At 40.1% G+C, this 27281-nt stretch overlaps 1 protein-coding gene across 1 annotated transcript in view; it reads left to right on the forward strand.

Moving 5' to 3' along the window:
* LOC121323021 (myosin light chain kinase, smooth muscle-like) overlaps positions 1-27281 on the forward strand; it is a 96911-nt gene that overhangs the window by 23688 nt on the left and 45942 nt on the right. Inside the window, exons 3-7 of the mRNA XM_041263738.1 lie at positions 21288-21495; positions 22917-22965; positions 24147-24312; positions 24678-24843; positions 27031-27052. Coding sequence (XP_041119672.1) covers positions 21288-21495; positions 22917-22965; positions 24147-24312; positions 24678-24843; positions 27031-27052 — 611 coding nt within the window. The remainder of the gene's footprint in view (positions 1-21287; positions 21496-22916; positions 22966-24146; positions 24313-24677; positions 24844-27030; positions 27053-27281) is intronic.

The raw sequence follows: 27281 nt of genomic DNA on the forward strand, positions 1-27281 counted from the left end.
GGGCACAAGGGCCAAAACAAAGCAATTTTAACACAAATAAAGCAAAAATACACTCACAAAAATAAAGGTTTCCAGGCTGGGCAATGCCTTCACTGGATTCAAAACATTCAAAAATCACAAACACCAAAACACCAGCCTGCTTCCTCAGCTCCCTCCTCCTAAATGAGAAGCAGAGGTCTCCTTTTATGTCAGGTGGCTGGGTGCTGATTGATCGTTAATTAAACTAATCACCTAATCAACCCCAGCCACCTGAACACAATGAATTTAACCCCATCCCTGCCAATTTCTAAAGAACAGAGCTGTGCTTAACTGAAGATCAGCCAGCAAAGTGAAATGCACATTTAACAAACAGATGAAAATCCAAACCCTCTTCAATATGTTTTTCATATGGTTTTAAGTTTAAACACCCAATGTGGTTATCTGTAATGAAATGGAATTTGTATATGCATATGGGAATCCCTAATACTTTTATTCTGCATTAATGTCAGCAACATTATGTTTTTACAGTGCATCGTAGTAATGTTATTCAAACCACAATAATGGCACTTATTTTGACCAGTGAGAAAACAGGATGAAGAAGTTGGGAGGGACTAGAACTAGGCAAGTAGATTTCTTAGCAATTATGTTGTAGTGAAAGTAAGAAAAAAATCCTGATTTGTTAATTCGAGAATGGCAATAGATTGTATATATCACTCATGTAAATCCTTTTGAGGGTTTGTGGTTTTCAATGTCCTGTAGCTGTTTTGCAAATATTTGGAATCCATCAAGAGTCCTCCTTCAAACATTGCTTTTTGAGACCACCCTCACAAGATCCCTAAAAGGGAATACAAGCAAATATCAGGGATAGCCCATGGTAAACATTGACCCCTTCCCTAGTCCCTGACAAATGCAGCAAACTGATTAACAAAGAACCACTAGCAACGCACATAAGAAATGTCCCACCATACAAACAAGATCCATATGGTCACTCCCATCTGCTTTTAGATTCTCTGTTTATACTTCCCCACTTGAAAACATTCCTTTGTATGATGTGGAACAGGCTGTGGCAGCAGATTTAATTATTTGTATTCAATTGATTTGGTATTATGCAAATTATCCATATTGTTTTTATTATGAAAAACTCAAGTCATCAAATAGAGGGGTTGTTTACTGCTGTAAACGACAACATTTTGCTTCTTCTGGGAATGTTTTAGATGCTGTATCCCTAGCCTGCTGCTCATATAAGGAGAGCTCTGGGGCTTAGAAGGAACCAGAGGTTATTGAAGATCACCAAATACCCTATGTCTTGTGGTAGACCTATTAGTTTGAGAAGAGAATGCTTTGATGCCAAAAGAGGAAACAAACTGAAGGCTGTAAAACCTGGGTAGGAACAGCAAACTGCTTAATGCAGGGGTCATGCTCTTCAAAAACAAACATGGGGATTGATTACCTTGGTCTGGCCATCTTTTAACCCTAATTAAAGAGCTCTATTCTGATACAAGGTGTTTTCTTTTAAAAGCCACTCTGATAAGCTAGTTAACCTTTGAACCCATTTTAAAATGATGCAGAGAATAATCCGTTTCAGATACATAGCTGTTAATGGTAAAGACAAGCTCTTCAAATAATTTATGAAAGTGTATTAGATATTTGAAACTATTTGGAATTCATAGTAAAAAAAAAAATGTATGTACACTTTTAAAAGCTGATGTCTGACATTTAATTCATTAAAATAGACTATAAAGTTATGCTGATATATACAGACTTCTAGGGTGCTAAACTTTCTTATTATTTTGTATAATGGTATACATTTCAACTCTTAAAATGTAACATGTACTGTAATATAATTAAGGAAAACTATATGGTTTAAGATTACTGTAAACCTATCTTGCTGCCCTCTCAAGGGTTATGACATAATTGTAAGTTCTCAATTATATTACTGATACTTCAAGCATCCATTACAATATAGATGACTGGGGTGGATTTCAAATAATTCAATCAAAATATTGAGGTGATGTCAGGCACTTTGTAGTCATCTGAAACCTCTGAAAATTGAATGCAAATTACTGCAGTAGTCAACTGTTACAGTTTAAACAGATCATGTCAGAATAATGTGAACACCCAATGCTGAAGACACTGAAGACATACATCTATTGTGGCTGCTAATGCTGGTACAGAACTTGAAAAGGACCACATGTTTTGCTGTGCTTAGTTTTGGGTTGACCCCTGTCACACCTTGGTTCAGGTTTTACCAAGTGTACAGAAGAACATTCCATTCCAAGCTGAAACTCGGAGCAGCTGATTCAAATTCAGCGCCGTTTTGAGACACGGGCGAGGGGAGGAGCCAACAGCACAGCAGAACAACGCAGTTAAACGAGGCAGTCTTCCCAGCGACAGCGAGTGGAAGAAGTACAGGCGTGGAAAAGTACAGAGCAGTTTCGAAGCAGAAAGGAGAAATTGCATCTTGAATTGCTTTAATCAGAAAACAGAGGACATTGGGGAAACACAGCAGCAGCTCAAAGTCAAACAGCCGCGTGTGTTTTTCTGATAACAAACAAGCTGAAACTCGGAGCAGCTGATTCAAATTCAGCGCCGTTTTGAGACACGGGCGAGGGGAGGAGCCAACAGCAGAGCAGAACAACGCAGTTAAACGAGGCAGTCTTCCCAGCGACAGCGAGTGGGAGAAGTACAGGCGTCGAAAAGTACAGAGCAGTTTTGAAGCAGTTTGAAAGCAGGTTGACGGCTGCAGAAGAAACTAAACTTAAAAAAAAAAAAAAACTCAACATGGTCTTCAAGCCAGTAATCTGTGACACCTGCTTGATGTGGGAAATCCGAGAAAACCCAGCGGAGCTAAACCAAGTGTGCATAAAGTGCCGCGTAATCCAGGATTTGCATAAACTAGTAAGTATGCTAGAAATGGAGCTGGAAGAAGTGAGACAGCAACAGGATCTTGAGGAACTGGCACACCCACAATTCATGGAAGTCTGCATCACCCCTAACAGACTGAAAGCCACCAGGGAGATAGAAGGTCAGAACAGCTGGGTTCAGGTAGGCAGAAGCAGGGAAAAAAAGAAACTTCGTCAAACACAACCACCAGAAATCAAAACAACCAACAGATTTGAGTCACTTCAGAATTTTGATGAGCAGAACCAACAACAAGAGAATGAAAGGAACAACATCCAGGACCCTATTGACAGTGGTGACCAGACAGCAAAAAGAAGGGAGGTCATGATTGTTGGGGACTCCATATTGAGAAACACAGCAAGTTCAATTCGCAGTTTGGACCCCCTTACTACAACAGTGTGCTTGCCTTCCGGGAGCCTCTGTCAAGCACATCACTGAAAACGTGGACAGGCTCCTAGAACGAACAGGAGACGACCCGGTAGTAGTCGTCCACATCGGTACAAACAACATTGGAAGAGACAGACCAAAATCCCTGCAAAACAAATTCAGAGAGCTAGGAAGGAAATTAAAAGAGAAAACCAAAACTGTGGTATTTTCTGGTATACTACCCGCACCTTGCAAAGGACCATATGGACAGCTGGAAATAATTAATCAAAACGCATGGCTGAAGATGTGGTGCACACGGGAAGGCTTCACCTATCTTGATCATTGGACCACATTCTACAACGAGGACTATCTGTATAGACGGGATGGACTGCATTTAAATAACAAGGGAACTAGTCTACTCGGAGAAAAGATCCTCGAGCAGGTTCGGAAGCATTTAAACTAGAAAGGAAGGGAGGAGAAATCAACAAAAAAACAGAAGGGAGACCGCATCAAAACAAGAACAACAACTCAGGTAAGACAACCATTAAATGTATTTATCTAAATGCTAGAAGTATCAGAAACAAAATTCTAGAACTTGAAGCTACTGCACTAACAGGTAACTATGATGTGATAGGTGTTACAGAAACGTGGTTGTCTGAGAGTGATGGGGACGAATATAATATTTGTGGGTATACACTGTATAGGAAAGACAGGCAGGACAGAAGAGGAGGAGGGGTAGCGCTATACATAAGAAACAGTCTTGAAGCCCAGGTGTTAAACCTGGACAAAGAAAATAAAACCGAATCAATATGGGTCAGAATAACAGACAAAAATTCAAAAGGCATAATAATAGGAGCATGCTATAGACCGCCAGATTCAGACGGTGAGCACAATAATCTGTTATACAATGACATTAGAAATGTGTGTAGCAAAGGAGAAGCCATACTAATGGGGGATTTCAACTTCCCCCAAATAAAATGGGAAAACCCGGTGGGTAGCGCGAAGGATGAAATAGAAATGGTGGAAATGACAAATGACTGCTTCCTAACACAATTTGTCAAGGCACCGACTAGAGGGGAGGCATGCCTTGATTTAGTCTTTTCAAATAACGAAGATAGAATAACTAAAACAGAGGTCAGAGAACCACTGGCAAACTCAGACCACAACATGGTCTCATTTGAAGTGTTTTTTAAATCCCCAAAAGTAAAGACTAAAGCTAAGGTTTACAATTTTAGAAAAGCAAACTATGAAGGTATGAAACAGAGACTAACAGAAGTAGATTGGAGTAAAATAGAGAAAACACCCACAGAAGAAGGATGGTTGTTCTTCAAAAATGTAGTACTAGAGGCGCAAAACAATTATATCCCTAAAGTAGACAAATCTAAATGTAAAACTAAATTGCCAAAATGGTTTAATAGATCAATTAAAAAAAATATTCAGCGAAAAAAGGCACTTTATAGAGCATTAAAAAAGGACCAAAAAGAAAGTACGCAGAAAGAGTACACAGAACTGCAAACACAAGTCAAAAAGGAAGTTAGAAAGGCCAAGAGAGAAATAGAAATGAACATTGCTAAGGGAGCTAAAACCAATTCCAAAATGTTTTTCCAATATTACAACAGCAAGAGAACATTCAAAGAGGAGATTAAATGTTTAAGAGATACAAATGGCAAAATCGTAGATGAAGAAAAAAAAATAGCAAATATGTTAAATGATTACTTTTCACAAGTTTTTACAAAGGAAGATACTGACAACATGCCCCACATGTCATCCAGTTCCTATCCAGTTTTAAATAACTTTAGCATAACTGAGGCAGAAGTGTTAAAGGGACTAGGAGCTCTTAAAATAAACAAATCCCCTGGGCCGGATGAGATCCTCCCAGTAGTACTCAAAGAAATGAAAGAAGTAATTTACAAACCGCTAACCAAGATCATGCAGCAGTCTCTTGACACAGGGGTGGTACCGACAGACTGGAAAATTGCAAACGTAATACCGATCCACAAAAAGGGAAACAAAACTGAACCAGGTAACTACAGACCAGTAAGCCTGACTTCTATTATATGCAAACTTATGGAAACTATAATAAGATCCAAAATGGAAAATTACCTATATGGTAACAGGGTACTGGGAGACAGTCAACATGGTTTTAGGAAAGGGAGATCGTGCCTAACTAACTTGCTTGATTTTTTTGAGGATGCAACATCGATAATGGATAATTGCAAAGCATATGACATGGTTTATTTAGATTTCCAGAAAGCTTTTGACAAAGTCCCGCACAAAAGATTAATTCTCAAACTGAACGCAGTTGGGATTCAAGGAAACACATGTACATGGATTAGGGAGTGGTTAACATGTAGAAAACAGAAAGTACTGATTAGAGGAAAAACCTCAGAATGGAGTGTGGTAACCAGCGGTGTACCACAGGGATCAGTATTAGGTCCTCTGCTATTCCTAATCTACATTAATGATTTAGATTCTGGTATAGTAAGCAAACTTGTTAAATTTGCAGACGACACAAAAGTAGGAGGAGTGGCAAACACTGTTGCAGCAGCAAAGGTCATTCAAAATGATCTAGACAAGATTCAGAACTGGGCAGACACATGGCAAATGACATTTAATAGAGAAAAGTGTAAGGTACTGCACGCAGGAAATAAAAATGTACATTATAAATATCATATGGGAGATACTGAAATTGGAGAAGGAATCTATGAAAAAGACCTAGGAGTTTTTGTTGACTCAGAAATGTCTTCATCTAGACAATGTGGGGAAGCTATAAAAAAGGTTAACAAGATGCTCGGATACATTGTGAAAAGTGTTGAATTTAAATCAAGGGAAGTAATGTTAAAACTGTACAATGCACTAGTAAGACCTCATCTTGAATATTGTGTTCAGTTCTGGTCACCTCGCTATAAAAAAGATATTGCTGCTCTAGAAAGAGTGCAAAGAAGAGCGACCAGAATTATTCCGGGCTTAAAAGGCATGTCATATGCAGACAGGCTAAAAGAATTGAATCTGTTCAGTCTTGAACAAAGAAGACTACGTGGCGACCTAATTCAAGCATTCAAAATTCTAAAAAGTATTGACAGTGTCGACCTGTGAGGAGAAGCATCTGGAAATCTGGAAGGCTGGCCTGACAGTTCGTTTCCGGGTCAGGGAAGTGGGTCAGCCTGGATGGAAGCGCGACTCTGTTGTAAGACCGTATTGATTTGAGAGATAAACGAGAGGCAGCTGCAAGTAATAAGGCAGCTGCAACCGTTTACCTAGATATCATGCGGGATTACATATAGGGGCCAGGGTAACGCTGGTCTTTTCCTTCGTTTGGGTAAACGTTTGGAGAGAGAAGGAGCGAGAGAGGAGCTCTCGTTGTTGCAGAGAATTACGTGTTGTGTTTTGTTGTGTTTGTTTTGTAATTGTCTGCGTTTTGCACCACCAGACAGTTAACTCACCTATCCGGAGCTGTCGACCAGGGTCAGCACAATCCGGATCACCACTGCACGGAACCGTCACGAAATACAGTGTCTTCACCCACCACAAGCACGTCTGCACTCACCCAGGACTGGTGACCGTGTGTTCGTTTTTGTTCGGGACTGTGTCCTGTTATTGCTATCCCCGTGCTTTACACATTGTTGTGTATAGCCGGGGATTTATTATTTAACGGTCACCAGACCTGGATTATAAATAAAAGCACCTTTTCACTGGAAACTGTTGTCTGCCTGTCACTCCTGCATCGCATCACCGTTATACCTGTTCCCCTCCACTAGCCACTTTGCCACACGTGGTGTCAGAACACGGGATTATGGACCGCAACGCGCTGGCGGAGTTGCTGCAGGCACTGGAGACCAGACGGGATGCAGAGGAGAGACGGAGGGAGGAGCGCTATACGGCGCTCATTGAACGGGTAGGGCTGATCGTTGCTGCAGGAGCGACCCCTACCGGAACATCATTGATGTCGGCCCCGAAGGCACGGGCCATGAAAATGACGGCGGAGGATGATCCGGAGGCATTTTTGGTGGCGTTCGAGCGGCTGGCAACCGCGGCGGGATGGCCTCGGGAGTTCTGGGCAAGCCAGCTAGGACCTTGCCTGATCGGGGAAGCGCAGGCAGCTTACCAAGCCCTGAGCGACCAGTACGCCACTGACTATGACCTAGTCAAGCAGGCTATCCTCCGTCGTCTCAACATCACCGCGGAGACCCACCGGACGCGGTTCCGCGAGTACCGGAGAGCCCCGGAGACACGCCCCAGGGTGGTGGCACAGCGGTTGTGCGACCACATGGTCCATTGGCTGACCCCAGAGAAGAAGACCGCTCAACAAATGGGGGAAGCCATTGTGGTGGAACAATTCTGCCATGTGGTCGGCGCCGAAACTCAGGCGTGGGTACGGCGCCACAACCCTGACACCCTGGAGGAGGCGGTCAAATTGGCCGAAGATTTTGAGGACTCTTTGACGTCAGCCCGGGTCGGGATCCTGTCAGCCCCTGCCCTGCTCAGGAACCAACCTCTCCCTCCCTCTCCTCCAACACCACCACCATCACCCTCGGTCCCGGCACCCAGACCTCCCAGACCGCCGACCCCGTTGGGCCCCCTTGCCTCCCCCCCATGGAGACCGAGGATGGCCCCCAGCTGGGGTAGAGGTGTTGCCCCTGCCCCGTTGCCCTACCAGCAGCGGGACAGATATTTAACCTATGCCCCCTCTGTCCCTCCACTCTGTTTTAGGTGTAACCAGCCAGGACATAGGGCCAGGTCATGCCCCGCTGCTATGGAGTGTGACGTGGCTGCATGCAACTGGACACCTGGAACGGGTAAGCAGGGGGAAAACGGTTGGGAGGGGCCCTGTCTGATTGACGTGGTTTTAGGGAATGTGAAAACCCACGCGTTAGTGGACACAGGGTGTGAGCAGACCTTGATCAGGACAGCTCTCTTGGGCGGTATGTCGTGGCGGCCACAAGGTCAGGTGGCCATCTCCTGTATCCATGGAGACACGGCGGCATACCCCACCCTAAAAGTATATTTATCGGTAGGACCGATAAAACGTCACCTTGTAGTCGGGGTGGCGGAAAGGTTGCCGCACCCAGTTATTCTGGGCCGAGACTGGCCAAAATTCAAAGAATTGGTGCAAATAATGGCAGTCTCAGCCACACACGTAAACGTGGCAGAAAAAGGGAAAAAGGAACGGATTGGTGATGTGTTTCCTTTTCATCCTGAAATGTTTTCCCCTCTGTTCCGTCCTAGAAAAACAAATAAGGAGAGACGGACCGCGAAATGGGAGGGAGCGTCTTTGAGACAAGGCTGGGGTCTGGTGGGAGAGTGCTGTAATGGGAACAAACGCCAGTCGAAGGGAGTGGGAACGCAGTGCGACCGAGAGAGCGAGGTTACTGGGCCGACTAGGGCAGAGGTTATTCCAGCCCCTCTCAATATACCGGACCCGTGGTACTCAAGCGCGGACCTAGTGTGGGGCCAAAAGAACGACCCGTCACTGGTGCACGCTTGGGGGCAGGTCCGGTCCATTGAAGGTAAGGATGTTGATGGCGCTGGGCCGCTAGTATATCCACATTTCAGTATAAAGGGGCAATTACTATATAGGGTAAACCTAGCCGCGGGCACAGGACAGCCTGTAACACAATTATTGGTTCCCCCGTCTTGTCGGACCGAGGTCATGAGGCTGGCGCATGATATCCCTTTTGCGGGGCACCTCGGAGCCGAGAAGACGAGGGAGCGAATATTGGCTCGATTCTATTGGCTCGGTCTTCATACTGATGTGTCGAAATATGTAGCCACATGCCCAGACTGCCAGCGAGTAGCGCCAGGTCGAGTGCGCCCCGCTCCTTTGGTCCCACTGCCGATTATTTCCACTCCGTTCGAGCGCATTGCAATGGACATAATGGGCCCGTTGCTACCTTCTGACTCTGGGTATACGCATATATTAGTAGTGGTGGATTATGCAACGCGATACCCAGAGGCAGTTCCATTGAGGTCCACTAGTGCAGCTGCAATAGCCACCGAGTTAGCGCAGATTATGGCTAGAGTAGGGATCCCCAAGGAGATTTTGACTGATCACGGAACCAATTTTTTGTCCAATACGTTACAGCAGGTGTACAAAATATTAAAAATACGTCCCATCAGGACGTCCGTTTATCATCCACAATCGGACGGTTTGGTTGAACGTTTTAATCAGACCTTAAAGTCGATGCTGAGGCGATTTGTAACACAGGAGCAGAAACATTGGGCATCGCTTCTTCCCTACCTCCTTTTTGCGGTGAGAGAAGTGCCGCAGAGTTCAACGGGGTTCTCCCCCTTTGAGCTCCTGTACGGCCGGCAGCCTCGCGGCATTCTCGACCTGCTGAGGGAGGGGTGGGAGGAGCACAAAGGCTCGTCTAAAAATGTAGTGAAGTATGTGCTCCTACTACGAGATCGCCTGGATTTGGTCGGTCGTTTGGCCCAAGACAACCTCAGATCGGCTCAGCACCGACAACAGCAGCATTACAACAAAAATGCACGGATTCGAACCTTTCGACCAGGGGACAAGGTAATGCTGCTACTTCCCTCATCTGAATCGAAACTGTGTGCTAAATGGCAGGGGCCGTATGAGGTGATTCGGGCTATAGGGAAAGTAAATTATGAAATTAGACAGCCCGATCGCCGAAATGAACGTGAAATTTATCATGTCAATTTATTAAAGCCCTGGCAGGCAAGGGAGGTCTTATTTATAGCCCCAGGCAATATGGAGGATGATTTAGGTCCCTGTCCAGAGACCCCGAGCACAAGAGCGATTTCTATGGGGGAACAATTGGTTCCGGATCAGCAAAGAGAGCTGCGTAAGCTTATTGAGGAGTTCAGCGATGTTTTTTCTGACGTGCCCGGCAGGACAAACTTAGTTGAATATGACATTATCTCTCCACCAGGTGTCACAGTGCGAGAGAGACCGTACCGGATCCCGGAAAGTCGACGAAGTGGCGTTCGCAAAGAGGTATGTGATATGCTCGAGCTTGGGGTGATTGAGCCTTCCAGGAGCGAGTGGTGCAGTCCGATCGTCATAGTGGCTAAGAAAGACGGCACCAACCGCTTCTGTGTGGATTTCAGAAAGGTGAACGCTATTGCTAAGTTCGATGCATATCCCATGCCTCGGGTCGACGAACTTTTAGACAGACTGGGAAAAGCGAGGTTTATTTCCACTCTGGACCTGACGAAGGGATATTGGCAAATCCCTTTAACCCGCAGCTCCAGAGAGAAAACCGCATTTTCAACACCAGAAGGGCTGTTCCACTTTAAAACCATGCCGTTTGGGCTACATGGTGCGCCCGCTGCCTTTCAGAGACTGATGGATCAGGTTTTACGCCCACATCATGAATATGCAGCAGCGTATATTGATGATGTGGTTATTTACAGCTCCACCTGGCGAGAGCATTTGGCTAGGGTTGCAGCCGTTCTTCAGTCTCTAAGGGCAGCCCGGCTGACAGCTAACTTGAGGAAATGTGCGTTTGCCAAAACAGAGACTCAATATTTGGGATTTTTAATGGGGAATGGAAGGGTGAGACCTGTAGTCACCAAAATCCAGGCTTTGGTTGATGCAGCGATCCCCAAAACCAAGACTCAGGTGAGGTCACTACTGGGCTTAGCCGGTTATTACCGCCGCTTCATCCCCGAGTACGCCACAGTGGTTAACCCGTTAGTCGACCTCACCAAAAAGAGTGCTCCAAATTTAATTAAATGGTCAGCTGAGTGTCAGGGAGCGTTTGATACTATTAAGCGTACACTTTGCCAGGCCCCCACTCTTATCACACCAGATTTCACCAAGAGATTCATCCTCCACACCGACGCATCGAATGTAGGTTTGGGTGCAGTCTTGTCCCAAAAAGTAGCTGGAGTAGAGCACCCGATATTATACCTCAGTAAAAAAATGTTACCTCGGGAACGCAACTACTCCGTAGTCGAAAAAGAGTGTTTGGCCATTAAATGGGCTACTCACTCTTTACGATACTACCTGCTGGGACACTCATTTGATCTGGTCACAGACCACGCCCCACTCAAGTGGTTAAGCACAATGAAGGACAGCAATGCCCGGATAACTCGGTGGTATCTGGCATTGCAGCCCTTCATGTACCACATGGTACACCGTGCGGGGAAAGACCACCAAAATGCGGATTATTTTTCCCGGGAGGGGGGAGTAATGGGAAAGGTAGATTTAGCCGAGTGTTCCTTCGGCTCCACTCTGAGCGGTGGGATATGTGACGGAACGATGAGTTCTGGTGATGAATCTTCCTCCCAACCTGTGAGGGCGCTAAAGAACGGGAGGAGAAGTATCTGGAAGGGCTGGCCTGACAGTTCGTTTCCGGGTCAGGGAAGTGGGTCAGCCTGGATGGAAGCGCGACTCTGTTGTAAGACCGTATTGATTTGAGAGATAAACGAGAGGCAGCTGCAAGTAATAAGGCAGCTGCAACCGTTTACCTAGATATCATGCGGGATTACATATAGGGGCCAGGGTAACGCTGGTCTTTTCCTTCGTTTGGGTAAATGTGCGGAGAGAGAAGGAGCGAGAGAGGAGCTCTCGTTGTTGCAGAGAATTACGTGTTGTGTATTGTTGTGTTTGTTTTGTAATTGTCTGCGTTTTGCACCACCAGACAGTTAACTCACCTATCCGGAGCTGTCGACCAGGGTCAGCACAATCCGGATCACCACTGCACGGAACCGTCACGAAATACAGTGTCTTCACCCACCACAAGCACGTCTGCACTCACCCAGGACTGGTGACCGTGTGTTCGTTTTGTTCGGGACTGTGTCTGTGTTATTGCTATCCCCGTGCTTTACACATTGTTGTGTATAGCCGGGGATTTATTATTTAACGGTCACCAGACCTGGATTATAAATAAAAGCACCTTTTCACTGGAAACTGTTGTCTGCCTGTCACTCCTGCATCGCATCACCGTTATACCTGTTCCCATGCCAACTAGGCCACTTTGCCGGTGTCGACCCAAGGGACTTTTTCAGCCTGAAAAAAGAAACAAGGACCAGGGGTCACAAATGGAGTTTAGAAAAAGGGGCATTCAGAACAGAAACTTTTTTACACAGAGAATTGTGAGGGTCTGGAATCAACTCCCCAGTAATGTTGTTGAAGCTGACACCCTGGGATTCTTCAAGAAGCTGCTTGATGAGATTTTGGGATCAATAAGCTACTAACAACCAAACGAGCAAGATGGGCCGAATGGCCTCCTCTCGTTTGTAAACTTTCTTATGTTCTTATGTTCTTATGTTCTTATGTAGATTGCTAGGGAATGGTTGCTAGGGACTGCATGTTCTAAGATGTTCATGTGGGGGACTGTGCAACTTTAAGATCTGAAAGCCATTCTTGAAAAATAAATGGTGCATCTTCCACCAGCTGGAGAAGCTGCTCAAACTCAATCTGGTGTAGGCTGGTCTCTAGGATGGATATTATCAAGCTTCATTTAGTCTTTGTTGATAAGCACAAGCTTGATTCTGCCAATATACCAAATGGATAACACATGAAAATATTAAGTAAAACATTATGCTGCTGGTCCCACAATATAAAAAGTATTTATCTCACAGAATTCTATCAGGACAGGTCAAGGTGAAGACAACGAACCGGCACACTGAATTAATAACACTGAGAACTAGTTGAAGAATACATAGTAGTTTCAGATTGTTGGTGATATCTGATAAACATAGAAAAGAAACAACCCAGGACAAACCAAATGAAACGCTGAGACTACAGTAAGGGTTCTGGCCTGTGCACGCAGTAGGTACTAAAGTACGCAAAGAAAACATACAAGGCACACTTCATTCTCCACTTTTATTTTTCTAACATTCAAACGATATCTAATTACATTGGAACCCCAGAAGGGTACTGTGGAAAATTGCTAAAAGAAAAAGGAAGTAAACAAACCATTTTTTGATTTAAAAAATGGCAAAACAAGAGAGCATTGTGAAGGAAGTATAAGAACAGCATTACCAATGTTCTCATAATGCCTTAAAGCCATTTAAATAACGCTGAGTATGCACTAATGCTAGTTTTTAAAAACCTCATAAAAAAAGACTATTTTGATTGAAATTAAGGCTGCTATTATTGTTCTAAAGAGTTGCATTTGTCCTGTCAAAGAAACGTGGCCTCATTTTGTTCTGGTCCATTTACTGTGTAGTTAAATACAAAATTATTTACAAGGTTCAAACATAGACAGCTGTGCCTCTTTTACTGACATTCTTGCAGTCAGATTCAGGCCAACAACAACATTACCTCCAGCTCCATGTTTTACTTTGTCTAGCTGTTTCTGTAATTAGTTACTGTCTGGAGCTTTTGTGCATTAACAGATGGTAAACAAAAATTAGGCTGTTCGTTATCAAATGAGCTATATTGCTGTTCTGTTTATGCAATATTATTTCTGAGGAATATAACAACTACGAAGGAGAAACTATTTCTTTATTTGACAATTAGACTTTTTATGGACTGATGTTGTAAAAACTAAGTAAACAAAGAGGTCATTTCGAAAACACAGCCATCTCCTAAAAATCTAACATGGAGTTTCTTCCTTCCCATGCAAGTAAGAAAACAATCCAAACAAAAAAAGTAGTGTAATTTACTAAACATATTGAGCACCCTGTTATACATTCTAGACGAACATCTGAGGTGCGCAGTACACATTTTTAATAGTATTTTATCTAGTTTATTTTTTATTTTATTGATAGAGCAATATATTTTATTAAATGACTAAATAGTTATTAATCAAAATATAATTATCAGCCCCAACACATACACACATGCACACACACGCACACACACACACATTTTACTTTATTAAAGAAAGATTTGAACCTGCTGATCCATTTATTTCACTAACATATCCCATGATTTAAAAATCATCTTGAGAGGACTTGACATTTTTAGGTGTTTTGGAGATTACATGTCCTGGCTAGACAGATGTTTTTAGAAATTGTTACATTTTTTTTGCAGTCTACCTCTTAACCTAGTCCTTTAGGTTTTTCCTTGTACTAATTCAACTCACAGTAAATTACATTCAGTGATAGCTTCCTCAGTTTCCTCCACATTGTTTTAATTCCACAAACCTTTACATCGATTAAATAGCAACAACACTTTTTGTACACACCAAATAAAGAGTTATCATTTTTTTTTTACTTGTATAAATGTGATATAGATGATAATTGCCATAAATATAATTGTAGTTACATTGTTATAAACAAGTTGATTACTTTTATCCCCCGACATGACCATGACCTACATCCACCAACAGCAGATCTAAAAATTGAAGAGTGACACGTTCCTCCATACATCCCCACATTCTTATACTGTAAATAACTTCTGGTGAGAAATGCCGTAACCAAGTTTTATCACAATTGATTAGTTCATTCTCTATGTATATGAAAAATGTACATTTGCTCGTACAAACGCTTCCACAATTATCCAGTCACTGGGGATAACCTTCCCAGAATAACTTGTGATGAAACAGCCTGAAGCAATTGCTAGCTAAATATTTGTTTTAATTAAAATGACCGTGATAGAACCAATGCATTTTCAAGCATCAACATTATTGTTTAAGATAGTGTCAATTAAACCTTTTTCTTAAAGTGTTGAGATGTACACTTGAGGTGAAGAAAGGTATAAGGTCTGTTTTTAGAGATCTCATAGTCAGTGCATGTTGTATTGAAATGTCTGCTTACATCATGCCACAAAATGGAAGCCAGGCAAGTTGCAGGCTAGGGTTAACACAAACTATTTCCAAAGGGCCCATTAAACAGTTGTACTGTAGACTGTAAATTTGGATGAACCAGGATAAACTTCTGAATTTTTATTTATAGCAAAGACTGCAGCAGTTCACGCAACAGTTCACGACCCCTGCTTGTTCTTTACGCACCAACAAAAGAATTCAAGCAATAAGTTATCTACTACAAATGAAATATGGATGATTTTCCATTGAGCGAAGATTAAATATGTTTGCAGTGCCATTGGGCCTTTAATTGCCTAATATGTTTCCAATTATTTAAAGCTGTTTTGAAGTAATTAAGGTTATTTGAGAGCGTAAAACATAACATTCTTCACAAGCCTTGAGCTTTGTTGCCTGCTCTTTGTTTAGTAGGTTCTACATATGCTATAAATGGTATTATAAGTGGTTTTATTAAGCTGTTTTTTTGAAGCACAATCCAGCGATTTAGTTATTAATGAGTAAAGTATAGTCTTTTTTTTCTGAAAACGGGTGCACCTTTGCAGGAAGACAGACATAGAGTATCACAGGCTTCAGCTGTTTGGATGTCTGTGTTTGCAATTACAGCATGAGAGAGGCTATCTAAGAGCCATAAACACTACTGTGTAGGAGCCTTAGGAAGATTAAGTATCTGCTAGCTAACTGAACATTTCAGTTTTAACTTTCTGTGTGAACACCAGTGCTGTAGAAATAGTCAGGGTAAGTGAAAAAACTACAACGTTGTGAGAAGAACTGCTAGCAAGAAAATCCATGCATGGTAGCTTCCCTTCATGCAGGGAAGGATGAATGAGCCTGTTATACTCTTGTGAGTAATTTTGTACACATTGATGGCTGGGAAATAAATCAAGCATAAAGTGATCCATTCTTTTAGTGAAATCAGTTTTATGATATTTTTTGTGATTTAAATAATTACCTTAAAAAAAAAAAACCTCTTATTTCTTCAAACAAACATTTTCACATTAATAAAGGAAGGTGAAATACCCAGAGCACTCCGTGAATTTCCTAATGTAAAATATAATGTATATAAAAAAAAGTTTAAACCTCTATGATTGATTTCACAGATCTTTCTTTTTCTTTAACTCATGCTCTGCATCTTCTTAGCAATGCTACGTAATTTGGAACTGTGCAATTCGGTCGGTCATTCTGTCGATGGATTTTAATGGACACAAGATGGATTCTAAAATAAGATCCAGTTAAAATAAAACCGAGGTCAAATACAAAATGCTGTTTCCCAATACCTTAATTCCATCTGCTCACAAGGCCTGTGGCCCAGCAGTTATCTAAAACCTTATCATTATAATAAAGCAGACCTGCTAGTAGCAGCTTCTACTGCATGACTTTTAAGTCGATCTAGGGTTCTGGATTTGTTTATTAAACTCCAAGGGCGTGTATTGAATGCAAGTTGTAGGAGAATGCAAGTTCAGGAATTTTTATTGTGCACAGGTATTCAGCAACGGTAGCATAATCTGGGCTGCAACAGTCTGTTTTCTGGTTTGCCAGGGTCAAAATATCATACATTTGCATTTTAAAATAAAAATATACATATATTACATAATTGTATGTTGGTTGGAAAATTAATGGAAAACGTTATTTGTGGTTTGTTCTGAACTTTTCATAAAGGTATACCAGAGACCTCACTGTAAGCGGAGTTTTATTGGAAACAGAAGATGAGCACAGCTAGCTAAACCACACTTGTCATTTTACCTGGGATTTTTGGGGTATTTTCTTTTCCCAGTGAAAGCCGCAATAACCCAATAGGGGAGGTTAAGCCATAGAATTAGCTGTGTTTCATTTTATTACTCTACCAATGTTTGTAGACTGTGAAAAAGATTTATCAAAGTAGAAAATGCCTCTATGGGTAGTCATGACGGCATAGATTCAAAATGAGTCTTCAAGATGTTTACATTGTTCCGGAGAGATTTGGGACTATTCCTCTGTGATTAGCACCGTGTTCTAGAATGGACTACAGAGTCTTTTCATTTCATTTTGTTTCTCTTAAATTTGTGTAGTCTCGGATACAGTATTATTTGCCAAAAATGCAAAATATGTCAACAGGGAGATGTTTTTCCGTATTACAAATATCATTTGCATAAGAAATTAATCTAATCTGAGTGAAAGGCTTGTAAGACTTTACAGAAGAACCACAAAAGTTAGGATGTTTGCTGTCCTGATGCTTGGCAGTTTAAGATAGGGGTATGCAAACCTCAAAATATTTGCGAACTTTGAACTTTGAACCAGGAAAAGTGTGGCAAAGTTCTCATGAATGTGAACTAGTTTGGCTCTGCTACTATTAATTCAGTGTAATGTTTTGTACTGTGAATGGTTCAGAAAACCATGGTTATCATGTTAAAATGTAGAAAAGCTTAGGCAAACATGTAAAAACACAGAGAAATGTGGTAAAGCATAGTTAATGCATTATATGTAATGTACTATACAAGGGAAAAGTAAACTTTGAGCCAAATCAGCAAGACTTAAACATGGAACTGTTGTCAAACGTTTTGCATGGACACCAGATATTTACCATATGGTACTAATGACACTGTTGACAAAACAGCTGGTTATACTTGTTTTTACTGCAGTACAGTTTATGTATATCAGAAATCACAGTTGTGGATTCAGTTGTAAACAGAGAAAAATCTTTCACCAGATGTATAACATAAACTAAAATAATTAAAACTAATTTATTTTTAAACTACTGGTATATATTTGCTCTGATTTTTCTAAAGATATTACCTATTTCAGCTGGTTATCATCAACACAAAGGATGAAACAGAAGGAAAAAAAATAATCTGGGCCTGTATTGGCAATTTCCCTGGCTGTGACGTTGACATTGATCTAGAAGGTCTCAAGTGCTGTGTGAGGCTGAATTATATTATAGAGAGGCAGGTTAAGTAGCATGCATTTATCCTAAGCAGTCCTTCTCTGCATGATGTTTTGGCAGTAAAGGTAATTCTTAAAGAATTCCAGTTTGAGGCCAACATGTGCATAGAGTAGGAAGTGTAATCATCACCAGATGTCGCAAGGCATGTGATAACAACAGACCACAGTTAAAAAAAAAATTCTTAAAAAAAAAATAAAAAAAATAAATAATAATAATTTGCAGCAGGATTTCTCTTTGAAATAGAATCCTTAATGTGGCTTACATTAACTGATGGCAATTTAATCTATTCTAAGACCAATGTTACTCCGAGCAATTTATGAACAGCCAAAGGGCATACAGAGAATGACACGTACATGTCTGTGTAAATAAGGTAACACTCACATGATTATTTGTCCAATAATGTACTTTGTTTGAAACACGATGTGAAAGAAGGCTGAAAGCGCGAGGTCAGGTGGCTTGTAGTTCCAAATCGAAAACTGCACAATTTACTATTGTTTTAGTCTTTAAAAAATAAGAGCTAATCTGGAGAACAGACTTTGCTGGAGATTTCAACCAGCAACTTCCTTGAAGGAATCAGAGTCACTAATCATTGTAGAATGGTCAAATACTGTATCACTTCAGCAAAATGTTTTGCAGGCTTTTTTGCTGAGTCAGTACTTTCCGGTCGGCCGTCCTTCACTCTTAACTGTATGTTCTTCCCTTGCACATAGAGCACATTTGCTTGTATACAACAATACTATTCTTGATCCTAAAAAAACAATGTGATGTAATTTACGACTTGTCTTTTTGCAATGATTTAATACTGGAAGCAATTGATAAACAAGGTAGTGCTTTTAAACAAAATGATGGATTGACATAATCGTAAAATCAGATGTGTATTTGTGACAGACTAATTGAACCTCTGTGATTTAGCGCTAATAAGGATCAATAAACTGTTTGCAGTGAGTTCTAAGGAAGTCAAATGTAAACCAACTGCAGGCCTGGAAATGCTCAACTGACATCAAAGGCATTTTAGAGAACTGCTCTTGCTGACTTGATATGTTCTTGGTATGTTCTGAGACAGAGCTGCAGAGTTATAGAGTCACACCTAAGACTAAAGAAAACAGCTGGGGTGTAATGACAGAAGTTATATATAGATTATAATAACTAAATGATAGCAGTACTTTTTTTTCTGGTAAGTTAAAATTCTGAGATCTTTTAGTTAACCACTATTTATTTATTTATTTTTTTAACAGCAGGTGGCGACATGCAATTACAAATCATCCTTATTTTGCCGTTTTTGTGGGACTGCTTCAAAAATTGCATTACTAGTGTTTTTTCCACTTCAGACTTTGCAACTGGTTTCACTGCCCTCGATTTTCAGTAATCATAAACTAACTTACCTACGGTAACATTGGGTAGTCCAAGACAAGTGTGCTAATTGGAGGCTATGAAACCGGACACCGCATTTTAGACAAGTGCATGCTTTTTTTGTTGACATTGCAGCGGAAGGGTTTTGCAGTTAAGTTACTGACCACAGTCATCGGATAGAAGAGGCTTTCTCTAAAGTGTCCCTTTCCTTTAAACACATATGCCAGTAAATAATGCATTTTAATTGCATAGGAAATACCAAAGAACATGTAATATTAATAAATACTTTTACTATTTCTGGGTAGGTCTTTTGTAATGTGACTTTCAGACCAATCTGTGATACAAGCAAAGATAGCTTGACAGGCTGGAATGTGTGACATACAGTACAAAGTATTATTCAGTTTTTACATTGCTGTCTCCGTATGGTATTAATCTTTTGTCTAAGAACTGTCAAGATGTGTTAATATTCTTGTGTTAAATTGAAAACTCAAAGCAGCTGCAATGATCAGTCTTCCTTTTTCTTCATAACTAGTTGATTTCTTAGTAAGTCTGCTGCATCTGCTCTATGGGTTCCATATTAGCCTTGCTCCTTTTATCCTTTGGAGTCTTTAGAATAGCAGTGTCAGGAAAGGGGAAACAATATTGGTGCTGGCATACCAGCAGTGGGAAGAAAGAGGTTCGTTTAGTCTCCTTCTTAGCTGTGGCTTCTGCTTTGAGATTTGTAATGCTTCAGAGATTTCTGAGAGAACAAGTGTTACCCTATTAACTAACTGACCCGGAACTCAAGGGAATAATGTGTAATAAAGGAATGCAACCTGCTTATAATTGAAATATGAATATCAAAATGGTAGAGTGAGAGTTTGTGGTAAAATGTATTTGTAATTCTTTTCCACACAGTAGTATTTTACCATTGCTTTCTAGCAGAATTCAAAGTGTTATGAGTGCAGGCAAGTTTATTTATTTATTTATTGTAATTTGAGTAGTGCTGGCCTGTGGTGCCCTCTTAAAGCAGAGAAGATTAGGAACAGAAAGAGCAAGACTTTAATTGCTGCAAAGTGTGATTGGGATTAAAGATGAAAGAACCCCTTAAAGATTTAGGAGTGTTTGAATTAGAAACAAGAGCATGGGGATTGGAACAACGAGAGGCCCAGGATTAGAGAAGACTTGGAGTGACAGGGTTCAGTGCATAGGTAGAAAATCAAATCTTTTGTATGGGCCTCACAGTAGAAAAAATGTTAGATCTGAAATGGAGAGAAGCTGCTTCTAATTAATATGCCTCTACTTGGCCATTTATGTTAAATGGATAATCCTTAAGTATAGGATAGCTCTGCCCTAGAAACATATTTATCGTTGTTATACCAAGTTTATAGATTGCAAGGTTACATTAGGTAATGCAAACTACCACTCCCAAACACAAGTCTAAGGCAGTCTTTTAACAAAACCAGCAAGCTGATTCAGATTGCAAAATAGCTTCCTTGTTGTGCCGTTCCTTGTTTTGTTTTTTTCATTTTTGATGACTGACATTTTTTGGACAGCAGCCAGATTATTATACCATTTCATACCTGTAATTTTCTGAGTAAAGGGAGTATTGGTTGGGGAATGCTTGAATGTTAGGTATGTATACTGGAGTTTTAGTATTCAAAATACTGTAGTGTATTAGAATATCAGAGTGCAGATATACAAGAGTAAGTTTGGTGGTCCAGAGGTTAAAGAAAGGTTCATTCCCAGCTCAGCCACTGACTCACTGTGTGTGACCCTTAACCACCTTGTGCTCAGTCCTTAGGATGAGATGTAAAACCGAGGTCCTATTGTGACTTTGAAGCAGCAGTTGTGATGCCTAGTTCACCCCCAAGTCTCTGTAAGTCGCTTTGGATAAAAGCATCTGCTAAATGACTAAATAACAAGGGATGTGACCCAGAGATCCTAAACCATGTGTTGTATACAGTGGATGTGACCTATACACGGATACATGTATTATATTTAGACAATTACAGTTTGCCATTTAAGATACAGGAGCAGTTTGCCTCCATTTCCACAGATGAGAATCTTTAAGTTATGCCTTAAAAGCTGTGCTGTGTTCTTTCTTTCAGGTCCGAGGGTATCCAGAACCTCAGATTACGTGGTACAAGAACGGTAAACCAGTGACTGCAGGAGACCGCAATGGGATTGAACAAAGTGCCAGGGGAACTTTCAGTCTGGTAATCAAAGACGTTCAAGAAGATGACGGTGGAAAATACACCTGTGAGGCCGTTAATGATGGGGGCGTTCGGCAAGTGACTGTTGAGCTGACAGTAGAAGGTAACCAAAAAAAACATGACCTGCAGTTATAAGAATAACTGCCTGCGTCAAAATAAAAGCTGATTTTTAGTATTGTAAAGCTTTTATGTAAAAACATTTAAAAAATGTTTGTTTTTTTTTCCCTTAATGCTCTTCAATGGGCTTTTTGATTTAGTTCTTGCTGTACAGTGATCTCTGTAGACGTGGCTAGCTGCAGTTTCTATAATTCTTTCTCTGGCTGCTGTTGGTCCAAGCCAGAGACATGGGACCACTGCTCTGGTCCTCCTCTCTTATTCCTATGGCAATAATGTGGGTCTGTGGAGGAAGAATAGTTTACAATTATTAGGGATTTATACCAGTGTAAAATAACAGCTTTTGATAATTTGAATACTATATAATATTTGTTAGGTTGGTACATTCTTATCTGTTTCAGCTATAATCTGAATAACAAGGCAAGCGGAAGCTAAATCAGAATATAATTATTAAAAAAATGCCAGACATTTTGACGTTTCCATGGATTTTTAGGGTGGCAGTTCAAAATCAGTTAATCCTCCTCAAGGTAAAGGAAGTAAATATTTATTTTATACAAACTGGGGTTGGAGTACATACTTGTCTAACTGAAAGTGATTTTACAGCATGTACTGTAAGTGTTCATTAGCTAGGTGAGCTCTGAATACTTGTTTAACTAGACCCTCCAGTTAGGTACACATCCATACAGTAAAAGGCCTTTAACACACTATTAGTATTGGAATGTGTTGTTTTGAAATGAGCTGAACAGCTCAAAGGACATATTAATATGACTGCTGTCCAACAAGCCTTTATTGCTGCACATACTATACTGCTTTTAGTTTTCTTTCCTTGAAGTGTTTATAAAAGAACATTTCGTTACACTGTTTATCATGTATAACTGTATTCCTTGCTGGCGAATGTGGCACATAATTAATCAGCCACATGATCTTATGATTGTAAACAATTATTAAAACCTTATAGAAACAAGACGGAATGCTAACAGTGCACACACAGCCCTATATAATGGTATTCATTAAGTAATTCGAGGAAATATTGCTTAAATGTAGCTTTTAGATAAATAAACATCCAGCCCTTGATGTTTAATTAGCAACAGTAAAGGTCATCTCCCACATCTCATTGGCATGCCAGTGTGTTGTCCCACAGTTCCTGACCCGGTAAATGATCTAGTCATAAGAAAAGACAATTATTTACTTATGTTTCTGCTTTCAGATACATTGCAATGCTTACTTGAACGCCATGAGGTGGCCTTTGAAATTAAATGTAATAATGTACGGCAGGTAGGGCAATCGGGACATTATTAAACTCTTCATGTTTTCCAGTGCAGTACATTACCTCGAACAGTATGTTTCCTACAGCACGTGCAAAGACACACATCATAATACATATGTGTATTTTTTTTTTTTTATTAGCAGGTAATGCAAGGCAGAAATATAATCTGCTGTCCACCAGCAAATCATCAGGGTAAGTAATTTAAAATGGTCATTATTATTTTGGAATCAATAAGCTGTAAAAGCATATCACCAGGTAATAACTGTAAACATAACTGCAGTGCTTCCATATTATAATGCTGGTTGGGAGTCATAGCTAGTGATAGCACTATATGTGTGTTTACCTTGTGAGACAGTAAGTGCAAGTAACTAATGGGACAGATGGAAGCCACGTGATACCTCTGCAATACCTTTGTATAGCTAACGTTTGGCATAATATTGTGGAAGTGTATCCTACTGAGAATCAAAATCAAAATGCTGATATCAAAATCAAAATGCTGATATATCCTTTCAAGATGGGCTCAAAGACCTCACGCATCATATATATATATATATATATATATATATATATATATATATATATATATATATATATATATATATATATATATATATATATGTGTGTGTGTGTGTGTGTGTGTGTGTGTATATATATTACTATTCTGAACCTTTTCTAATGATCAGTATTAAACAAAAAGGTTATTCCCTTGTTTTTATTTCTCAGTAGGAGCAGGAGCATGTATATCTGTCCCATGTACTGGAGTAGTGACAAGCAGGTGGGGGGGGGGGGGGAGCCTGAGTGCCTGTCCTGCTAAAACTAACTTTGGGAAAAGTAAATGGCTCAGCCTGATTGCACATAAGGCTAGACTAAAGAAGAATGTGGTAAAGGGACACAAAGTGTGAAATTCAGAGCAAGCTTTTTTCTGATTTTTTGCAATAGATTATTTCCCATAATCCCGTATTTAAGTTCCTTCAGCATCTTTTTCCAACCAAGGCAGTGGCATGTTTTTATCCCATTGGCACTGTTAAGGTGAAATGACCTCAGCTAAACAAGTTTAACAGACTACCTGAAAGCAGGCAACTTTAACCTTACAGGGTTACTGTTCATCCATCAATGAAATTATATCCTTAAACCTCAATTAATCAGCCAAATTCAGAGTTACTTTATATCAAGCTCTGCATGTTCTTAGCATTGCTGCGTAATTTGAAACAGTGTGATTTTTACAGTATGTTTAATACGAAAATAACGTTAATAACTAAATAACTTAACAGGAATAAATAGTAACTAACTTACTGTACTGTTTCTTGCCATGTTTTGCTTTAAAATAATCCTGATAGTCATGGAAGAGGTGTCATTTTTGTGTGTGATTTCAGTGGTAGATTTGGTGTCCCGTCAGTTGATAGCAGGCCAAGCATCTGGGGAGAGAGTCCGCCAAAGTTTGTCACGAAACCATCACGGCTTATTCTCAAGGAAGGTCAGGGTGGCAAATTCTCAGCTAAGATTACAGGGCGGCCTCAGCCTCAAGTGATCTGGCTCAAGGTAATTAAACGGTCCCTTGTTTGCTATTAATTACAATTGACAAGCAAAACCTTGAAAAACACTGGGCTGTATTCAGAAATGTAAACGTCTGAAAATAAAAACTGCCCTGAAGTGTTGTTGGCTTCTTTGACAACAGTTATGATCAGACGGCTCTCTGGTTTGAATCTGCTACGTTGCACGGCATGGCTGGGGACCCTCAGAGAGTACTGCTTGACCTTTGGGCTTCCATGGGTTGGGAAGTTCAGACTCATTAGTTGAATCTTTGTCAGTAACATTCAATATATATTATAATGTCTCTGAATACAGTTCACATAATCCTTAATGTCTGGTAAAATAACAAAATATAAATGTCAATTATGTTTTAGGATGATGCTGAATTGAAGCAAAGTGATCATTTTAATCTGTTCGAGAAATCAGGGATTCACTTTTTAGAAATCCAAGATGCGCAACTAGAGGATTCTGGAATGTATACATGTTCCGTGGTGAATAGTGCTGGAAAAGCTTCAGCATCGGCAGAGCTTACTGTTCAAAGTAAGAACTTGTCACTATAAAACTGACTTATTATTCTGGTTTTTAATGTTGTTTAGCTGTACATATAATAGACTCTGTTTAATACATGTTAAGGATATGTTAGCATCTGAGTGTCCGTTAGTTTTCTAGATGAACTAATAATAATAATAATAATAATAATAATAATAATAATAATAATAATATATGGCGGCATTATTATTAATAAAATTTACGGGGAAATGGAAACATACTACAAACGTTAGCAAGACTCAACTGAGATTAACGTTACTGAATTTTATGACAATGGAAAAAAAACTGTGGAATAAAACTTTTTTCAAGTCCTCGACATAAGGACAGGATCAAACTAACGACATCTAGTATGATTGCTGTAAACGATTAAGACAGATTATATATATATATATATATATATATATATATATATATATATATATATATATATATATATATATATAGATAGATATAGATAGATAGATAGATAGATAGATACACACACACACACACACACACACACACACACACACACACACACACACACACACACACACACACACCCCTCGTTTTATTGCCCCTCGCTATACTGCAGATTTGGATATATCACGGTCCTGGAGTTGGCTCCCCATTTTTACAGTCTAACTGCGCATGCCTTAGTTGCACTATACATGGACAAATATACAGACCAATTAAAAACAAAGCATTAATATTGTACTGTTATCATATACACACACATTTTATAATAACACAAAGCAAATTAAATATCTGCTTGCTGAAGCTTTTTTTTAAGCAGTGCACTAGCAAAAGTCATAGGGCAGTGACATCAGCTCCGTAGCAACAAGCCTTCTATGCTGGGAATAGATTCTTTCAATGCAGACGGTTTGGGCATTTGAGAAAGGAGAGGAAGATTCATGAAATTAATTGGAGACTTAAGTTGATGAGAAACAATTACCCTCCACAGTATGAATTAAAACAGTGTGCTGCTTTTTTTAAATGAAAAATGAGAAAAAGCAGTTTGCGTAGAGGATTTATACTGGACCCTGCCGCACACGATAAAACAAGGGAGTGGTTGTACAGTATTTGTTATTAGCCTGTTTGTTTTTCTAGGGGTCTCTCTCTATATTGCGTCCCTCGATATATAGCAGATTTGTATTGAACCCCTGATACCCGCGATATATCGAGTGTGGTGTGTATATATATATATATATATATATATATATATATATATATATATATATATATATATATATATTTTGTAGCGATCTCGGTTCCCGCGCAGGCAGGCGCATCACACAGGGCGAGGCAATCCGCACACATGCTGAGGGAGAGCGTGAACCCGGGACCTCACGCACTAAAGCATAGTGCTGATACCACTGTACAAAAGAGCTGGCTCCTTTGCAAGGAGCGTATATCAGGCTTATGTCTTTTTATGTGATTACGTCACCTACCATCCCTGCTGCTGCCTTCCCCCGTGCACACCACACTATATATATATATAGCCAGCAAAAACAAAAAGAAACATGTCCAGAATAAGACAGGGCACCGTCTCTCACTGCTATAAATACACAAGCTAATTCTATAAAGACACCAGCTAATCCAGCCTATACCTATTGCAGACAACTAGAACTGAACTGAAGCCGCTGAACTGAGATGAAAGCACGTCAGCACAGACTTGCTAACATAAAACAGCATCTGAGTAATAGCAAGAAGAGCTGATGGATTGTAAACCATCTGAAAATTTACTGGGACAAAATATAAATAAACTACTTGCTCTTTAGAGTAAAGAACATACATATAACGCTGTTACCAATTAAGTCATTTATCAGCTATAAAAATAAAGGGAGAAGTGATACTCTATGTCTTCACATTTAGATTTAAATTACACAAATGTCTTTATTATATAACTGAGTTAGGAGGAGGTTCGATTACTGTTGTCACAGCTGGCTTACCATCAGTCTCGTCTGTCATACATTTCCCACCATTGCAAACATCTTCATTACTGAGCAATATTGCCTATATGAAAAGAAATGCTTTAATATACAACAGCACTGCCAACGATCATATAGTGTGCATGTGTCTTGGCAGTGCTGTAGAATCTTGTTGTATTTTTTTAATGTATATAATTTATACAATTTTGTTCTGTGGTATTCTTAAAACTTAAGTGTGCAAGACTATTCTTTCTTTATTCTTTTTCAGGTTCAGATACTAAATCAAACATGTAAGTAAATTTTTCTTACATTAAAAAAGTAGTAATAGAATGGTTCCTTCAAGGTTATTATTCAGGTATATACTAATTTTATCTAAAAAAAGTTCATAGTAACCAATAGCTTAGGTTACATGACAATGTGATTCTAGAAATAAACCCACCACCTTCATGTTATGCAAGATTTTACATAGGGAAATGAATTCTTCCATTCTGGGTATTTTCCAGAAAGCATGTTATGCAA

The sequence above is a fragment of the Polyodon spathula genome, chromosome 11 (genome assembly GCF_017654505.1).
Source record: "Polyodon spathula isolate WHYD16114869_AA chromosome 11, ASM1765450v1, whole genome shotgun sequence".
Taxonomy (NCBI): Eukaryota; Metazoa; Chordata; class Actinopteri; order Acipenseriformes; family Polyodontidae; genus Polyodon; species Polyodon spathula.